At 45.9% G+C, this 16,520-nt stretch overlaps 1 protein-coding gene across 3 annotated transcripts in view; it reads left to right on the top strand.

Annotated features, from left to right (window-relative positions):
• The window catches only part of DAPK1 (death associated protein kinase 1), a 100,069-nt gene that overhangs the window by 65,945 nt on the left and 17,604 nt on the right, over positions 1–16,520 (top strand). For all 3 annotated transcript variants that reach the window (XM_030004262.2, XM_041120822.1, XM_041120823.1), the window contains 3 exons: positions 3,010–3,207; positions 4,239–4,436; positions 14,379–14,477. In XM_030004262.2, the coding sequence (XP_029860122.1) occupies positions 3,010–3,207; positions 4,239–4,436; positions 14,379–14,477 (495 nt within the window). The remainder of the gene's footprint in view (positions 1–3,009; positions 3,208–4,238; positions 4,437–14,378; positions 14,478–16,520) is intronic.

Here is a 16,520-nt window from a genome sequence, read left to right as displayed (position 1 = left end):
ACATTATAGGGGGGGTCTGCTACAGGCCACCTCACCAGGAAGACTGAGCAGATGAGGCCCTCTATAGGCAGGTCAGAGCAGCCTCATGTTCACAAGTCCTGGTCCTCATAGGGGACTTCAACCACCCCGATATCTGTTGGAGGGACAACACAGCAGGGCATAAGGAATCCAGGAGGTTCCTGGAATGTGTTGATGATAACTTCCTTCTCCAAGTGGTGGAGAAGCCAACAAGGATAGGTGCTATGCTGGACCTTGTTCTCACTAAGAAGGGGCTGGTGGGGAATATGAAGCTCAAGGGCAGCCTTGGCTGCAGTAACCATGAAATGGTGGAGTTCAAGATCCTTAGGACAGCGAGGAGGGTGCACAGCAAACTCACTACCCTGGACTTCAGGAGAGCAGACTTTGGCTTCTTCAGAGATCTGCTTGGTAGAGTACTATGGGATACAGCCCTAGAGGGAAAAAAGGCCCAGGAAAGGGTTAATATTCAAGGATCACCCCCTCCAAGTTCAGGAGCAATGCATCCCAACAAAGGGGAAGTCAGCCAAAAACACCCGGAGGCCTGCATGGGTGAACAAGGAGCTCCTGGACAAACTCAAACACAAAAAGGAAGCCTACAGATGGTGGAAGCAAGGACAGGTAGCCTGGGAGGAATACAGAGAAATTGTCCGAGCAGCCAGGGATCGGGTTAGGAAAGCTAAAGCCCTGATAGAATTAAATCTGGCCAGGGACATCAAGGGCAACAAGAAAAGTTTCTATAGGTACATCGGTGACAAAAGGAAGACCAGGGAAAATGTGGGCCCTCTCAGGAAGGAAATGGGAGACCTGGTTACCTGGGACATGGAGAAGGCTGAGGTACTCAAATTTTTTGCCTCAGTCTTCACCAGCAAGTGCTCCAGCCACACCGCCCAAGTCACAAAAGGCAAAGGCAGGGACTAGGAGAATGAAGAACTGCCCACTGTAGGAGAAGATGAGGTTTGAGACCATCTAAGGAACCTGAAGGTACGTAAGTCCATGGGACCTGATGAGATGCATCTGCGAGTCCTGAGGGAACTGGCGGATGAAGTGGCTAAGCCACTGTCCATCATATTTGAGAACTTGTGGCAGTCTGGGGAAGTTCCCACTAACTGGAAAAGGGGAAACATAACCCCTGTTTTTAAAAAGGGAAAAAAGGAAGACCTGGGGAACTACAGGCCAGCCAGTCTCACCTCTGTGCCGAGCAAGATCATGGAGCAGATCTTCCTGGAAACTATGCTAAGGCACATGGAAACTAAAGAGGTGATTGGTGACAGCCAACATGGCTTCACTAAGGGCAAATTGTGCCTGGCAAATCTGGTGGCCTTCTACAACAAGTTTACAGTGTTGGTGGACAAGGGAAGAGCAACTGACATCATCTACCTGGACTTGGACAAAGCATTTGCCACTGTCCCGCATGACATCCTTGCCTTTAAATTGGCGAGACATGGATTTGACAGATGACCACTCAGTGGATAAGGAATTGGCTGGATGGTCACATGCAGAGAGTTGTGGTCAATGGCTCCGTGTCCAAGTGGAGACCAGTGACAAGTGGCGCTCCTCAGGGGTCAGTATTGGGACCGGCGCTGCTTAGCAACTTTGTCGGTGATGTGGATGGACGGGGGGATTGAGTGCACCCTCAGCAAGTTTGCCAACGACACCAAGTTGCATGGTGCAGGCAACACCAAACTGTGTGGTGCAGTCAACACGCTGGAGGGAAGGGAACCCATCCAGAGGGACCTTGACAGGCTTGAGAGGTGAGCCCATGTCAACCTCATGAAGTTCAACAAGGCCAAGTGCAAGGTCCTGCACATGGTTTGGGGCAATCCGAAGCATAAATACAGTCTGGGTGATGAGTGGATTGAGAGCAGCCCTGCAGAGAAGGACTTGGGGGTATTAGTGGGTGAAAAACTGAATATGAGCCAGCAATGTACACTCGCAGCCCAGAAAGCCAGTTGCATCCTGGGCTGCATCAAAAGAAGCGTGGCCAGCAGGTCGAGGGAGGTGATTCTCTCCAAATACTCTGCTCTCATGAGACCCCACCTGGGGTTCAGCTCAGGGGACCCCTGTGTAAGAAGGACGTGAACCTGTTGGAGTGGGTCCAGAGGAGGGCCACAAAGATGATCAGGGGGCTGGAGCACCTTCCCTATGAGGTCAGGCTGAGAGTGTTGGGGTTGTTCAGCCTGAAGAGAAGGTTCTGGGGACACCTTATAGCAGCCTTCCAGTACCTAAAGGGGGCCCTACAGGAAAGATGGGGAGGGACTCTTTAACAGGGATTGTAGTGATAGGACGAGGGGTAATGGTTTTAAACTGAAAGAGGATAGATTTAGATTAGATGTAAGGAAGAAGTTCTTCACTGTGAGGGTGGTGAGGCACTGGAACAGGTTGCCCAGAGAAGTTGTGGATGCCCCTGCCCTGGAAGTGTTCAAGGCCAGGTAGGATGGGGCTTTGAGCAACCTGGTCTAATGGAGGTGTCCCTGCCTATGGCAGGGGGTTTGGAACTAGATGATCTTTAAGGTCCCTTCCAACCCAAACCTTTCCGTAGTTCTATGATTTTCATCTCCTTGGTGAGCCATCTGTTTTAAACACTGGATTAGTCCCTCAGCACACAGGATGTAGAAGTTGCTTACCAATGAGGATCAGTTTTCAAGTGAGAGAACCAAGCTGCAGAAGCATGGAAACATCTAAACTAAGATTGCTGACATGCAAGGTGTTGTCAGTAGATAGTTTTATGGTGAGAAATACGTACTCTCAGAATCCAGGTAATGATGACAGTCTAGTGTGTTACCATAATCACTTTGTATGTCAGCAGGAGTTATTCTTCCTTTGAGAACGTCAGCATTAGAAATTACAACATCTTTTTACAGGGCTTACTTAGTAGACTGTCTTTTTTCTTTCATGTCACCTTCCTGTCTTTCTAAATTAAGCTGGGGTATTGTTCCTCCTGGCATTTGGTTCAGCTCTGTTGGCTTTTTTTTTTATTTCCCATGTTGACAGGAAGAAGAAACCCCACTGCATTGTGCTGCTTGGCATGGCTACTACTCTGTTGCCAAAGCACTCTGTGAAGCAGGTTGCAACGTGAACATTAAAAACAAAGAAGGGGAGACGCCACTCCTGACAGCATCTGCTAGGGGTTACCATGATATTGTGGAATGCCTGGCAGAACACAGGGCTGACCTTCGTGCAACAGACAAGGTTAGTTTGAGTTGCTTTTGGTCAGGAATTACGTCCAGAGATCACAGGTGTCAGAGCCATGTCTCTGAATTGCTTCATTTGAATGCTGCAAGCCAGCATTGTTTCAATGATGTGGGTTTTCTGAGCAGTTCATGCAGAGACTATTGATGACAGCAGTAGTCTTTAAAGTTGCCCACTGATTATTTTTCCACCATTGGGTTTTTGCTGATTCATTATCACCTTATCAATTACTACCTTATGAGTAACACTGTGTGAAAAATGGCAGGAACATTGGGTTCTGTAATTGGCAACAAACTATTAACTTAAGAGAAAAAAGATGGGTTTACTGTTTGCCTTTGATTCCTATGGGTTGGCTAAATCACACCTATTTCCAATAAGCTAAATTCTGACTATTTAAAAATATAACTGTATTCAGAATTGGTTTTTGTCTTTCATGGTGTAATCCCAACAAACAAATTTGGCATTTCATTGCTTGTAATTTTGGTATGCTTGTTCTTTTAGCTACCTTTATTGCTGATATTTACTAAATAGTTATTAAAGCCAGTTCAGAAAAATGCTTTTGCTTCTAAAAGAATTAAATTGTTTTTACCAGTCACGTTGTCTCTTGAAGTTGTTCCGCAGGGCAAGAAAGCTCTGTCTCCGAAGTTACTGATCACTAAGCAGATTGAATGACATTTGCATCACTAACTTCTGTCAGTAAACACATGGGTGGTTTACAATATTCAGCTGGTTGTTAGTTGGTCACTCTTCCACCTCCTAGGGAAGTCATCAGTAGAGAATGTGTATTTGCATTTCATCCATTCCACTGCAAAGCTCAGTAGCTTAATAGAAATTTGCTTTCATCCCATAGCTGATTTGTTCAGACAGATACTGTGCATCTCCCTGCCTCCACCCTTAAAACAAAAATTAAAACCACTGTGATTCTTGAGGCAAGGAGATGCACCCAGTTAAGTGAAATGATTGTGACTCTGCAAAATGCTTTGGTTTTTAGCATTATTAAATCTTGCTTACGAGTTGTCTTGTGATTTCAGGATGGTCATATAGCCCTACACCTTGCTGTCAGAAGATGTCAAATAGAAGTAGTTAAAAGTCTCATCAGTCAAGGATGTCCTGTAGATTTGCAAGACAGACATGGTAACACTCCCTTGCATGTGGCCTGCAAAGATGGGAATGTTCCTATTGTGATGGCACTCTGTGAAGCAAGTTGTAATTTGGATGTCACTAATAAGGTATGTGGAATACAGATACTGAGCTACTTTGTTTAATAGCTCACCTATTGCCTTAGATGACTGTCGTGGTTTCAGCCCAGCCGGTAACAAAGGACCACGCAGCCACTCGCTCAATCCTCCCACCCCCCTCCTGTGGGATAGGGAGGAGACGGAGGAGAGAAAAGGAAAAAAAACCTGGAACCTCGAGGGTTGAGATAAGGGCAGTTTACTGGGACAACACAAAAAAAAGGTTACAACAACAGCAATGGTACTAATGAAAGAGTATACAAAAAGAGTGATGCACGGTGCAACTGCTCACCACCCGGAACCCGACGCTCTGCCACTTCCCCCACCGAAAGTCGAGAGAGAGCAGGAGAGCCCTCCCCCCAGCCCGCTCCCCATTTATATACTGAGCATGATGTCACATGGTATGGAATAGCTCCTTGGCTAGTTCAAGTCAGCTGCCCTGGCTATGCCCCCCCACCTCCCAGGTTCCTGTAAAAATTAACTCTATCCCAGCTGAACCCAGGATATTATCCACCCCTTATTCTATACCATCTACATCATGCCCAGATCTTACATTTTCCAATCAACCACTACCACTTTCCTTGTCTTATATATTATCCCTCCAATGTGTCCATCAGTTTTATTTAGTCCATGACTTTGGGGCTCCATCTGTTGTAACAGTTCTTCAGGATAAGAGAGATGGTGTGAGGTGTTAGGTTGTCGTATGCTGCCTCTGGAACTTGTGGCTGGTACATTTGGTGCAACCCACGCCCTTGGTCTGCAGGTCGAAGATGTTGATCTTGAGGAAATTGCTGGGCGCCAGTTTAAGTTCTAGCACTGTTGCACTTGGCTCAGTTTCAAAGTCCATTCTTCAGTCATTTGGGTAATTCTTACAGTAATACCCTTGATATGGCATATAGACACTATAGATACAATGACATACATTGGCAGGTTATTTAGCAGTTAAATATCATACAGCCTAGTTCACTGGCTATTCTCTCCCAAAATCAAATCTCCCTGAGGTACACATCGAACTTCCCCATCCTTCTGCATCACCCACCAGGTGTACCCAGGTCCCTGAGCAAAAACAACCCCTTGGATGGGTTTGTCTCTGCTTGAGGGAGGACTGACCCAGACTGTCTTTCCTAACATACTCCTCATGCGCACTACAGGGACTTTATCCCTTTCTACAGTATGTGGCAGTCTTGGTTGGGCGGGGCCAGCCCGATTGGCAGATCCTCTAGTATTAACTAACCAGGTGGCTTTTGTTAAATGTGTATCCCAATGTTTGAAAGTTCCACCCCCCATTGCTCTCAATGTAGTTTTCAGCAGTCCATTGTATCGTTCGATTTTTCCGGAGGCTGGTGCGTGATAAGGGATGTGATATACCCACTCAATGCCATGTTCTTTGGCCCAGGTGTCTATGAGGTTGTTTCGGAAGTGAGTCCCGTTGTCCGACTCGATTCTTTCTGGGGTGCCATGTCACCATAAAACTTTCTCTTCAAGGCCCAGGATAGTGTTCTGGGCAGTGGCGTGGGACACAGGATATGTTTCCAGCCATCCAGTGGTTGCTTCCACCATTGTAAGCACATGGCACTTGCCTTGGCGGGTTCGTGGGAGTGTGATATAGTCAATCTGCCAGGCCTCCCACTGTTTATATTTCAGCCATCGCCCTCCATACGACAGGGGTTTTAGCCGCTTGGCTTGCTTAATTGCAGCACATGTTTCACATTCATGGATAACCTGTGCGATAGTGTCCATGGTGAAGTCCACCCCTCGATCGCGAGCCCATCTATATGTTGCATCTCTTCCCTGATGGCCCGAGGTATCATGGGCCCACTGAGCCATAAATAGCTCACCCCTACGTTGCCAGTCCAGGTCCACCTGAGACACTTCAATCTTGGCGGCCTGATCTGCCTGCTGGTTGTTTTGATGTTCTTCAGTGGCCTGACTCTTGGGCACGTGAGCATCTACGTGGCGTACTTTTACCACTAGCTTCTCTGTCCGAACAGCAATATCTTGCCACAGCGCGGCAGCCCAGATGGGTTTACCTCTGCGCTGCCAGTTGCTCTTCTTCCATTGCTGTAGCCACCCCCATAGGGCATTTGCCACCATCTGTGAGTCAGCATAGAGATAGAGCACTGGCCACTTCTCTCTTTCAGCAATGTCTTAACGCTAGCTGGATGGCTTTCACCTCTGCAAACTGACTCGATTCACCTTCTCCTTCAGCATTTTCTGCAACTAGTCGTGTAGGACTCCATACAGCAGCCTTCCACCTCCAATGTTTTCCCCCAATACGACAGGACCCATCAGTGAACAGGGCATATTGCCTCTCATTTTCTGGCAGTTTATTATACAGCGGGGCCTCTTCAGCCCGTGTCACCTCCTCCTCTGGTGACATTTCAAAATCTTTGCCTTCTGGCCAGTCTGTTATCACTTCTAAAATTCCTGGGCAACCGGGGTTTCCTGTGCGAGCCCGTTGTGTGATCAGTGCAGCCCACTCACTCCATGTGGCATCAGTTGCATGATGTGTAGAGGAGACTTTCCCTTTGAATATCCAGCCCAGCACTGGCAGTAGGGGTGCTAAGAGGAGCTGTGTTTCAGTACCAACCACTTCTGAGGCGGCTCGAACTCCTTCATATGCTGCCAATACCTCTTTTTCAGTTGGAGTATAGCGAGCCTCAGATCCCCTGTATCCCCGACTCCAAAACCCCAGGGGTCGGCCTCGGGTCTCCCCAGGTGCTTTCTGCCAGAGGCTCCAGGTAGGGCCATTCTCCCCGGCTGCAGTATAGAGCACATTTTAAACATCTTGGCCTGCCCGGACTGGCCCAAGAGCTACCGCATGAACAATCTCCTGCTTAATTTGTTCAAAGGCTTGTCGTTGCTCAGGGCCCCATTTAAAATCATTCTTCTTCCGGGTAACTTGGTAGAGAGGACTTACAATTTGACTGTAATTTGGAATATGCATTCTCCAAAAGCCCACAACACCTAAGAAAGCCTGTGTTTCCTTTTTATTAGTCGGTGGGGACATAGCTGCTATTTTGTTGATCACATCCATAGGGATCTGACGACGCCCGTCTTGCCATTTTACTCCTAAGAACTGGATCTCCTGTGCAGGTCCCTTGACCTTACTTTCTTTTATGGCAAAACCAGCCTTCAAAAGGATTTGGATTATTTTCTTTCCTTTCTCAAAAACTTCTTCTGCCGTGTTGCCCCATACGACGATGTCATCAATGTATTGCAGGTGCTCTGGAGCTTCACCTTTTTCCAGTGCAGCCTGGATCAGTCCATGGCAAATAGTGGGGCTGTGTTTCCACCCCTGGGGCAGTCGATTCCAGGTGTACTGGACACCCCTCCAAGTGAAAGCAAACTGTGGCCTGCACTCCGCTGCCAAAGGGATGGAGAAAAATGCATTAGCAATGTCAATTGTGGCATACCACTTAGCTGCCTTTGATTCCAGTTCATATTGAAGCTCTAACATATCTGGCACAGCAGCGCTCAGCGGTGGCATGACTTCATTCAGCTCACGATAACCTACTGTTAGTCTCCATTCCCCATTAGATTTCATGGACATGGACCATATGGGACTATTAAAGGGTGAGTGAGTCTTGCTGATCACTCCTTGGCTCTCCAATTGGCAAACCAGCTTATGGATGGGGATCAGGGAATCTCGGTTGGTGCGATATTGCCGCCGGTGCACCGTCGTGGTAGCAGTTGGCACCTGTTGTTCTTCAACCTTCAGCAACCCCACAACCGAAGGGTCTTGAGAGAGACCAGGCAGGGTAGACAGCTGTTCAATCTCCTCCGTCTCCAATGCAGCTATACCAAAGGCCCAACGGTACCCTTTTGGGTCCTTGAAATACCCCCTCCTGAGATAATCTATACCAAGGATGCACGGGGCCTCTGGGCCAGTTGCAATGGGGTGTTTATGCCACTCATTCCCGGTTAGACTCATTTCAGCTTCCAGTACGGTGAGCTCTTGGGATCCCCCTGTCACACCAGAGATACAGATGGGTTCTGCCCCTTTATAACTTGATGGCATTAGGGTGCATTGTGCACCAGTGTCTACTAGAGCCTTATATTCCTGTGGGTCTGATGTGCCAGGCCATCGAATGCACACTGTCCAGTAGACTCGGTTGTCCCTCTCCTCCACCTGGCTGGAGGCAGGGCCCCTCTAATCCTGGTTAGAATGTCCGTTACTCACTCTTCGCACACGTGAATCAGAAGTCCCTTCAAGAAGATCAGAAATGAGATCAGCCCATCTACTGCGTCTGGGGGCCTGCTCACGGGAAACTGGAGCAGCAGTTTTCCAAGAAGAATCCTCTTTTCTGGTTGCTTTTTCTCACAACTCCCATACCCGTGCATCCAGGACTGAGGTAGGTTTTCCATCCCACTTCCTCATGTCCTCTCCATGGTCACGCAGGTAAAACCACAGGTTAGCCCATCGTGTGTACTTGCTCTCTCCTCTCTTGGGCAGAGGAATGCTTACTCCCAATAGCTGTGATGCGGGCCTGTACAGGTGGGGAGGAGGACATATCCACTTTGAATTGCTGGAACTCTCGGGACAATTCCTCTACAGCCGAGACACAGGCCCGTAGGGAGGAAGAGAGACTTCCTTCGTATTGCCGGAGTTGGACAGCCAATTCGTCCACCGTTTGTCCATGGCCTTCTTTCCAGGACATTACTGCCAATGAGTTGGCATAGGTTGGTGGTGCGCTTCGTAGAAACTTCCGCCACATCGGTTGTGTGCGTTGGACTTCATCTGGGTCTCTGGGTGACTGCGCATTTTCTGGATCGTTATAAATCACCTCCAGCACGGCTAATTCTCTCAGGTACTGGATACCTCTCTCCATGGTGGTCCACTTGCCTTGGTGACATGTAACTTCATCCTTGAAGGGGTATCTTTCCTTTACACCTAACAGAAGTCGCCTCCAGAGGCTGAGGACTTGTGTTTTTCTTCCAATCACCTTGTCGATGCCCCCTTCCCTAGACAGAGATCCCAACTGCTTGGCTTCCTTACCCTCTAATTCCACACTACTAGCCCCATTATCCCAGCATCGGAGCAGCCAGGTAACAATGTGCTCACCTGGGTGGCGGCTAAAATCTTTTCGCATGTCACGCAACTCACTCAGGGATAGAGATCGGGTAATTACTTCAGGTTCTGCCTCTTCCTCCTGTTCTCGCGATGACCCTGGTTCATCTTCATCTCTCACTGAGCGAACTGATTTCTTTGTGTGTTTCTTTTTCTATACAGGGGCAACTGATACTGGCACAGGTTGGTTCTCTGGTTTAGCTGCAGTATCTGTCACCGGGGTAGGGGTAGCCACGGTGTCTGTTGTCGGGGTTGGGGCAGCCACGGTGCCTGTTGCCCTGTTTTCCATATTTTCCCCCTGAGGGTGCTGCCTAATATCAAGCAGTGTTTGGTAGATACTGGCCAGGGCCCAGCACAGTGCAGTGAGTTGTACGTCTTTGGAATAGCCACAGCATTTTTCTTTCAAATATTCTACCACTTCATGAGGGTTCTGTAGTTGTTTGGGAGTGAACTTCCAAGCCACTGGAGGTGAGAAGTTCTCTAGATACCTGCCCATATCCTCCCACATGCCGTGCCACCCATGAATATCCAGCTTTGGGGCAGATCTCTGGGTGGTACTCTTAAAGAGCCTTTTTGTAGCCCTAAACAAGACCTGAAACATATTCAGGAGGCATAGCACTAACAGCACACTGGCTTGCGCATCCCAAGGATATTCAAAATTCTCAAAAGCTGTTGTAATTAGTCGGAAGGAGAGAAGGGAGGCGAACGGACGGGGGGGAAGTATCCCCCCCTAACTTCCCCATGGATTGGCTGTAATTACCAATAAAATCCGATAGAAGGTGCCCGAAGTATGGAGATGATATCACTGCCTCATACAGATACCAGCTTAACCTCATGACCAGTGATGTAATCATTTCACAAGTCGACATTGCCCAGTACAGCAAAATGATAATCCCAATCACTCTCCCAGAGGTGAGAAACGTAACTACAGGCAATACATAGAGCGTGTAAGAACTTACAAAACACCACCATGTAAACAAATGAATCAACATTGTGACTAACCTCTATTTATCTAATATAAGAAATGCGTGTGACAAATTTGTTTCAACACACTCTGGCCAGATCTGTCGTTATCTCAGCCCTTCGTGCCCCACGTTGGGCGCCAAAAAGGACTGTCGTGGTTTCAGCCCAGCCAGTAACAAAGGACCACGCAGCCACTCGCTCAATCCTCCCACCCCCCTCCGGTGGGATAGGGAGGAGACGGAGGAGAGAAAAGGAAAAAAAACCTGGAACCTCGAGGGTTGAGATAAGGGCAATTTACTGGGACAACACAAAAAAAAAGGTTACAACAACAGCAATGGTACTGATGAAAGAGTATACAAAAAGAGTGATGCACGGTGCAACTGCTCACCACCCGGAACCCGACGCTCTGCCACTTCCCCCACCAAAAGTCGAGAGAGCTCCCCCCAGCCCGCTCCCCATTTATATACTGAGCATGATGTCACATGGTATGGAATAGCTCCTTGGCTAGTTCAGGTCAGCTGCCCCGGCTATGCCCCCCCACCTCCCAGGTTCATGTAAAAAATAACTCTATCCCAGCTGAACCCAGGACAATGACCTTTTCCAGTTCTTTGATATGAAAAATGTTTTTATTTTTTTATCTCTTAAAGTGGCCAAAAGCAAAGCATTAAATGACCCACCTTGCAAATTCACTTGTTTGTTTCAGTTGAATAGATGATTAAAGATCCATGAAGAGCCCAAGTGAATTATTCCAGTGTATTTTGCCACTCAGCTCTAATGTGGAAATATATGCCAACCTTCTTCCCTAGCTGTATAGCTTTGTTTTGTGCAGATTACATCTAGGCACTGAAGAACAGATGAAATGCATTGCTGCTGGCCTTGATTTGATGTGATTTAGTAACAGTAATGTATATACAGAGTTGAAGACTGGTACGTTTTTATGAAGAATCTTCCTCGAAGTCTTCCAAATTATATTAAAAGATCTGCACTGTCATCTAACAAGGGATTTAACTCAACTGCAGATTATATTCCTGGTTATAAAAATAAGTGTCATATTGGCTGGTTTATGTTCTTCTGCATTGAGTTGATTTATTAAAATAAACCCTAATAAAACTTTTATCTCAGAATAGAATAGCTTTATTTTATCTATTAAACAAATTGTCGCTGGCAGGGTACAGGAAATCTCAGAATTAAAATGTTAAATGTAAAATTATTTTCAAGAGTTGAAGTCAGCAGTCTGTGTAAGGTGCTTTCTTACTGCTCATTGTTTCACAAACACATGACAACACTTGGTAAATGTTACAACCCTAAAAATGTTGATTCCAGTCCATATCACTGGATGACTGCCAGCTAAAAATGTGAACTGTCGATAATTGTTGGAAGCACTTTCTAAAAAGAATGTTTAATAGCCTGTCCCTAAACTTTGAGATACTAGTGCCTTGTTTGCTTCTTCTGTTGTGCTAGTGCTGTAGTGTATGGGATAACTGAATGTGATGCTTTACAGGTTTAACATTCTGGCTTTCCTCCTAGAGATCTTTAAAAGAAAGCAAGCTGTTTCAGGAAACTTTACTTTGGTTAGTTTGAATAGGTTACAGTCAGCCATTGGATTCTGCTGACAGGCTATGGGGCTTAGGGTTTGATATTTAGCTCTGAATGAACCCCTATTTAAATGTTATATACGCCACAAAGTTTAAAAGTTACTCATAGGAATCTTTATGTTGCTATCTGCAATTGGTTTGATTCAGGTATTCTAGCTTCTTTTTTTTTCTGGAAAAGTACATATTCTGGCAATAACATTTTCTAGTTAACACTTCCATTTATTACCAAAGCACTGACCTTCTCTGTATTAGCCAGCTGAAGAAAGTTGTGGGGCTTTTGGCTTGAGGGTTGTCTAGTGCAATCACTTTTGGTTTTATTAATTACAATCATGAGCTGCCAAGTGAAAAAACTTAAAATAATGACCTCCCCAGTCCTGCCTCTGAGCTTAAACCTGATTGACGAGGCAATTAAATCCAGATCCACAGCTGAGAACACATTTTGGGGAAGGTGAGTTAATGCAGCACAAGGCTGGGTTAGCACCTCTTTGCCTAATGGAGAATGCTGAGCTGGGATCAGTGGCCTGGCTGTAAGCATGCTGTGGAAAAAAAAGTCGGTCTTCAAGTGTTCAGTGGGGGTGGGATCATGGCTACAGAAGCTGTGGTTATAGTTTGTGTCCTGTTATTCTTTTAGAAGTCATGTACACTAGAGTGATTTTTAGAGCGCTCTTTATTTGAAAGGGTGAGTTTGGGTCTTCTCAAATAGAGAGGCTTTATTTCTACTGGTCCTCTTCAGCAGTGAGCCCTGTAATGGGAGTGCATTAACATTATGACCATTTATCCTTGGTCCTCACATGTGGCATTGTCTAACATGTACGTAATACCAGTTGAAGGCACAGTTTGTTTCTTACACAGACTATGTGCGGTAGAACATCATACACATTTATTTAGAATCATAGATTCACAGAATCATTTAGATTGCAAAAGACCCTTTAAGATCATCAAGTCCCACCATAAACCTAACACTGCCAAGTCCACCACTAAACCATGTCCCTAAGTGCCACATCTACATCTCTTTTAAATACCTCCAGGGATGGTGACTTAACCACTTCCCTGGGCAGCCTGTTCCAATGCTTGACAACCCTTTCAGTGAAGAAATTTTCCCTAATATCCAATCTAAACCTCCCCTGGCACAACTGGAGGCTGTCTTCTCTCATCCTATCACTTGTTACTTGGGGAGAGAGACCAACACCCACCTTGCTACAACCTCCTTTCAGGTACTTGTAGAGAGCGATAAGGTCTCCCCTCAGCCTTCTTTTCTCCAGACTAGACAGCTGCTCCTCATAAGACTGGTTCTCTAGACCCTTCACCAGCTTTTTTGCCCATCTCTGGGCATGCTCCAGCTCCTCAGTGTCTTGTAGTGAGGGGCCCAAAACTGAACACAGTATTTGAGGTGCGGCCTCACAAGTGCTGAGTACAGGGGGACAATCACTTCCCTAGTCCTGCTGGCCATACTATTTCTGATACAGGCCAGGATGCTATTTGAGTTGAGGTGTAGGGTTTTGAGAAGCCAGGCATCTTTTCAGTTTCTGGTTGTCAGGAAGTTAGCTTTGCTTTCAAATACTCTCTTGTGAAGTAATTTTGTGTGTTTGTTTCTGAATGTAGGCTTGAAACAGGGAGAACAACATTGAAAGCATGAAAATATGTGAAGTAATATTAAGAGGAGTTACAAGCAGAGAGTATATGGTAGTGATATTTCTAACAGTACCTCTGAACATGAAAGACCAGAAGTGGATGTCGTGAGGACCTGTTGTCAGTGGAGAGATTGATGGGGAAAAGCAAAAACTGGGGAAGCAATACTTACGCCACTTTCCCTCTGTCACTGAAAGCACAAATTCCTTCAGACTGACTTCTTGCATTGATCCCTTTTATTCCTTTGGGTGGAAGAGGGAGACTGCAGATATGTAATCTTCAGTAATACTTGGATTGAAATAGAATCCAGAGCTTTGAAGGTTAAGGATTTAGTGTTGCTTAACTGGTTCATATCTAATTAAGCAAAATGCAATTAAATTTACTGGAAATTAGAAAGACATTCTCAAATATAGCAAAAAAACTCTAAAAGGATTCCTCCACAGTTGTGGGGGATTTAGCTATAAAATTGTTTCCCATTTTTTAAGTATTCAGTCTAGCCTTTGTTTTTAATTGAGCTTTAAGCAGTTGTGCTTAAGCTGTAATCAAAAGTACGTTTTGTTACAGATTTTGCAAGACCTTTGCTGTGTTTCAGTGTGTATAGTATGTTTGATTATTAGTCATAAAATTTGGAGTGAAGTTCTTTGACTAACATAATGACACTTTTTTCCCCTATGTTAGTATGGAAGAACACCTTTACATCTGGCAGCAAACAATGGCATTCTTGATGTTGTCCGGTTCCTGTGTCTTACTGGTGCCAACGTAGAAGCTTTAACCTCTGTAAGTACTGAGAGATACTATTAAGCTTCTTGCTTCTTTCACGTATGATAGTAGGAAACAAATTAATCTCTTAGAGAGGGGTGGAAAAAAGGACAATGGTCTAATATAATGACATACTGAAATTTTTTCCAAAAAAAAGTTAGGCTGTTGTATGTCCACAGCTTGAAAAGCATTCTCTGTTGTCCACTTGTTCCCTTCTTACAACCGAACTTGAAACTGATTAAGGTACAGTACAGCTACCACTTCATCTACACCTAAGAATTTCTTCACGTAAGAATTACTTGTAGCATTGTGTTTCTGTAAGCACAGTGGGCCACTGTCATTACAATGTTTGTCATTTCACATCACATACCGTTACCGTACAAATGTATTGTATATATCTTAAATATTTTTCTTGCTTTCAGGGAATTAAAAGGTTTTATTTTTTTGGTGCAAGATGTGTGGGTGCATGGATGAGTGAACTAGCATGCAAGTATCCTTGTAAAACAAATCATTTATCTCATTTATCTCATTTATGCTTTTCCACCTGTTACCTCAGTCAATAAATTAAGCTTCCAGATCTGAGTCTAAATTTTCAACAGAGATGTGAACTGAACTGCTAGCATCTGTCAATGTAAACATTTCAAAATGCTTTTTGGGGATAAATTGACCTAGAGTTCTTCCTGCTGTACTTCGTGCTTGTTGCCAATGCTGTGGGGTGTCCTTCACCTGCTCCACAGGCCTTTCTGGTTACTGTGTGGTCTGATGACCATGAACTTAAAAAAATTATGCTCGTCAGGCAGTGCCCTTGCTAAGGCATTGCTCTGTAAGGGAAGGTGAGCTAGGAGCCAAGAGTAAACAGCAAGGCAAGCAGGGACAGTGTCTTCACCAACACGGGCCCAGTCCCACAGTACCCAAGCAAAGCAAGCAGAGCAGGTCCAGTGATGGCAACCAGCTTCAGCCAAGGTTCCGGGTCACTGACAAGTCCCTAACAATGAAGTAGGTCTGAGTTAAGTCAAGGTCAGGAATTGGGCTTGGTGACCATGGTCAGCCAAGGGTCTAGTGATCACCAGGCAAGTCCATAGTGAAGAGGTAGGTTCAAGGTCAAACCCAGAAGTTAGGGACCGGGTCAGTGGGATACATGGCCACATGCAGGCATATAGCTGTAGTGTTGCTCAGGTGAGGACCAAGGGCAAAAGCCTCAGCTTAAGAGTAGCAGCTAAGCAAAAGGTAGTCCGAAAGCCCCTGATGGGCCTTCTTTTCAGGTCTTCTTCCTTCACAGTCTGAACCAAGATTAGACAGCTGTATCAGACAGCTGGTCTTAAGCTCAGGAACCTGTTAGGAAGTGGGGATGGTGCTCTGGGTTACGACAGTGCCATCCCATTGTTATAAGTAGGCTTGCTCTTTGTACACATCTGCTTAGACTTTTAGCAATTTGAACCATTCCTGTTGCCATTTTTCCAGTTTTGGGAGCCGGCACCTCTATCCCATTATAACCATGCTCACTGATCGGGCTCTGGCTGAGCCACTGCCATTCACACTCTTTGGCAAATACTCGCCAGATGGTTATTTCCTTTGTGTTTGTGCCTGAATAGCTGTGACTGAGCTAAACAAATGATATATCAGAGTACAGCTGTTTAGCCAAAGCCAGGCTTGAAGCCAGAACAAACGCTCACAGAGCAATGAAACACAAGCGAGCAAGGGTGTTGAGTTACCCAAGCCATGCCAGGGCAATTGTGGTGTCCCCGTTGACAGGTGTGGGACCTCCTCTGCTTCAAAGGGACAGTGCCCGCGCAGGGATCTGTTGCTGCATACGTGCTTGGTGCTGGAGTTGGCCAGGCCATCTCCCAAGCTTGTGTTGCAACAGGAGCGTACTGCGCAGGGCCAGGCTGTAGCAGTCCTGCTTTGGACTTAAGAGGAGGCCAAAGATTTGAGGATCTGGGTAAAATTCACACTTAAGGTTGGTGAAGCCTGCATCCTATTACCACAGGGCTTCTCAGGAAGGGGATCGAGGTTTCCACTTTCTTTGAAGGTTTTGGATTCCCCTGGATGTGCCTAAGACTG

The sequence above is a fragment of the Aquila chrysaetos genome, chromosome Z (genome assembly GCF_900496995.4).
Source record: "Aquila chrysaetos chrysaetos chromosome Z, bAquChr1.4, whole genome shotgun sequence".
NCBI classification, from domain to species: Eukaryota; Metazoa; Chordata; class Aves; order Accipitriformes; family Accipitridae; genus Aquila; species Aquila chrysaetos.
The sequence above is the reverse complement of the archived record's forward strand: the minus strand, read 5'-3'. Positions and strand labels throughout refer to the sequence as shown.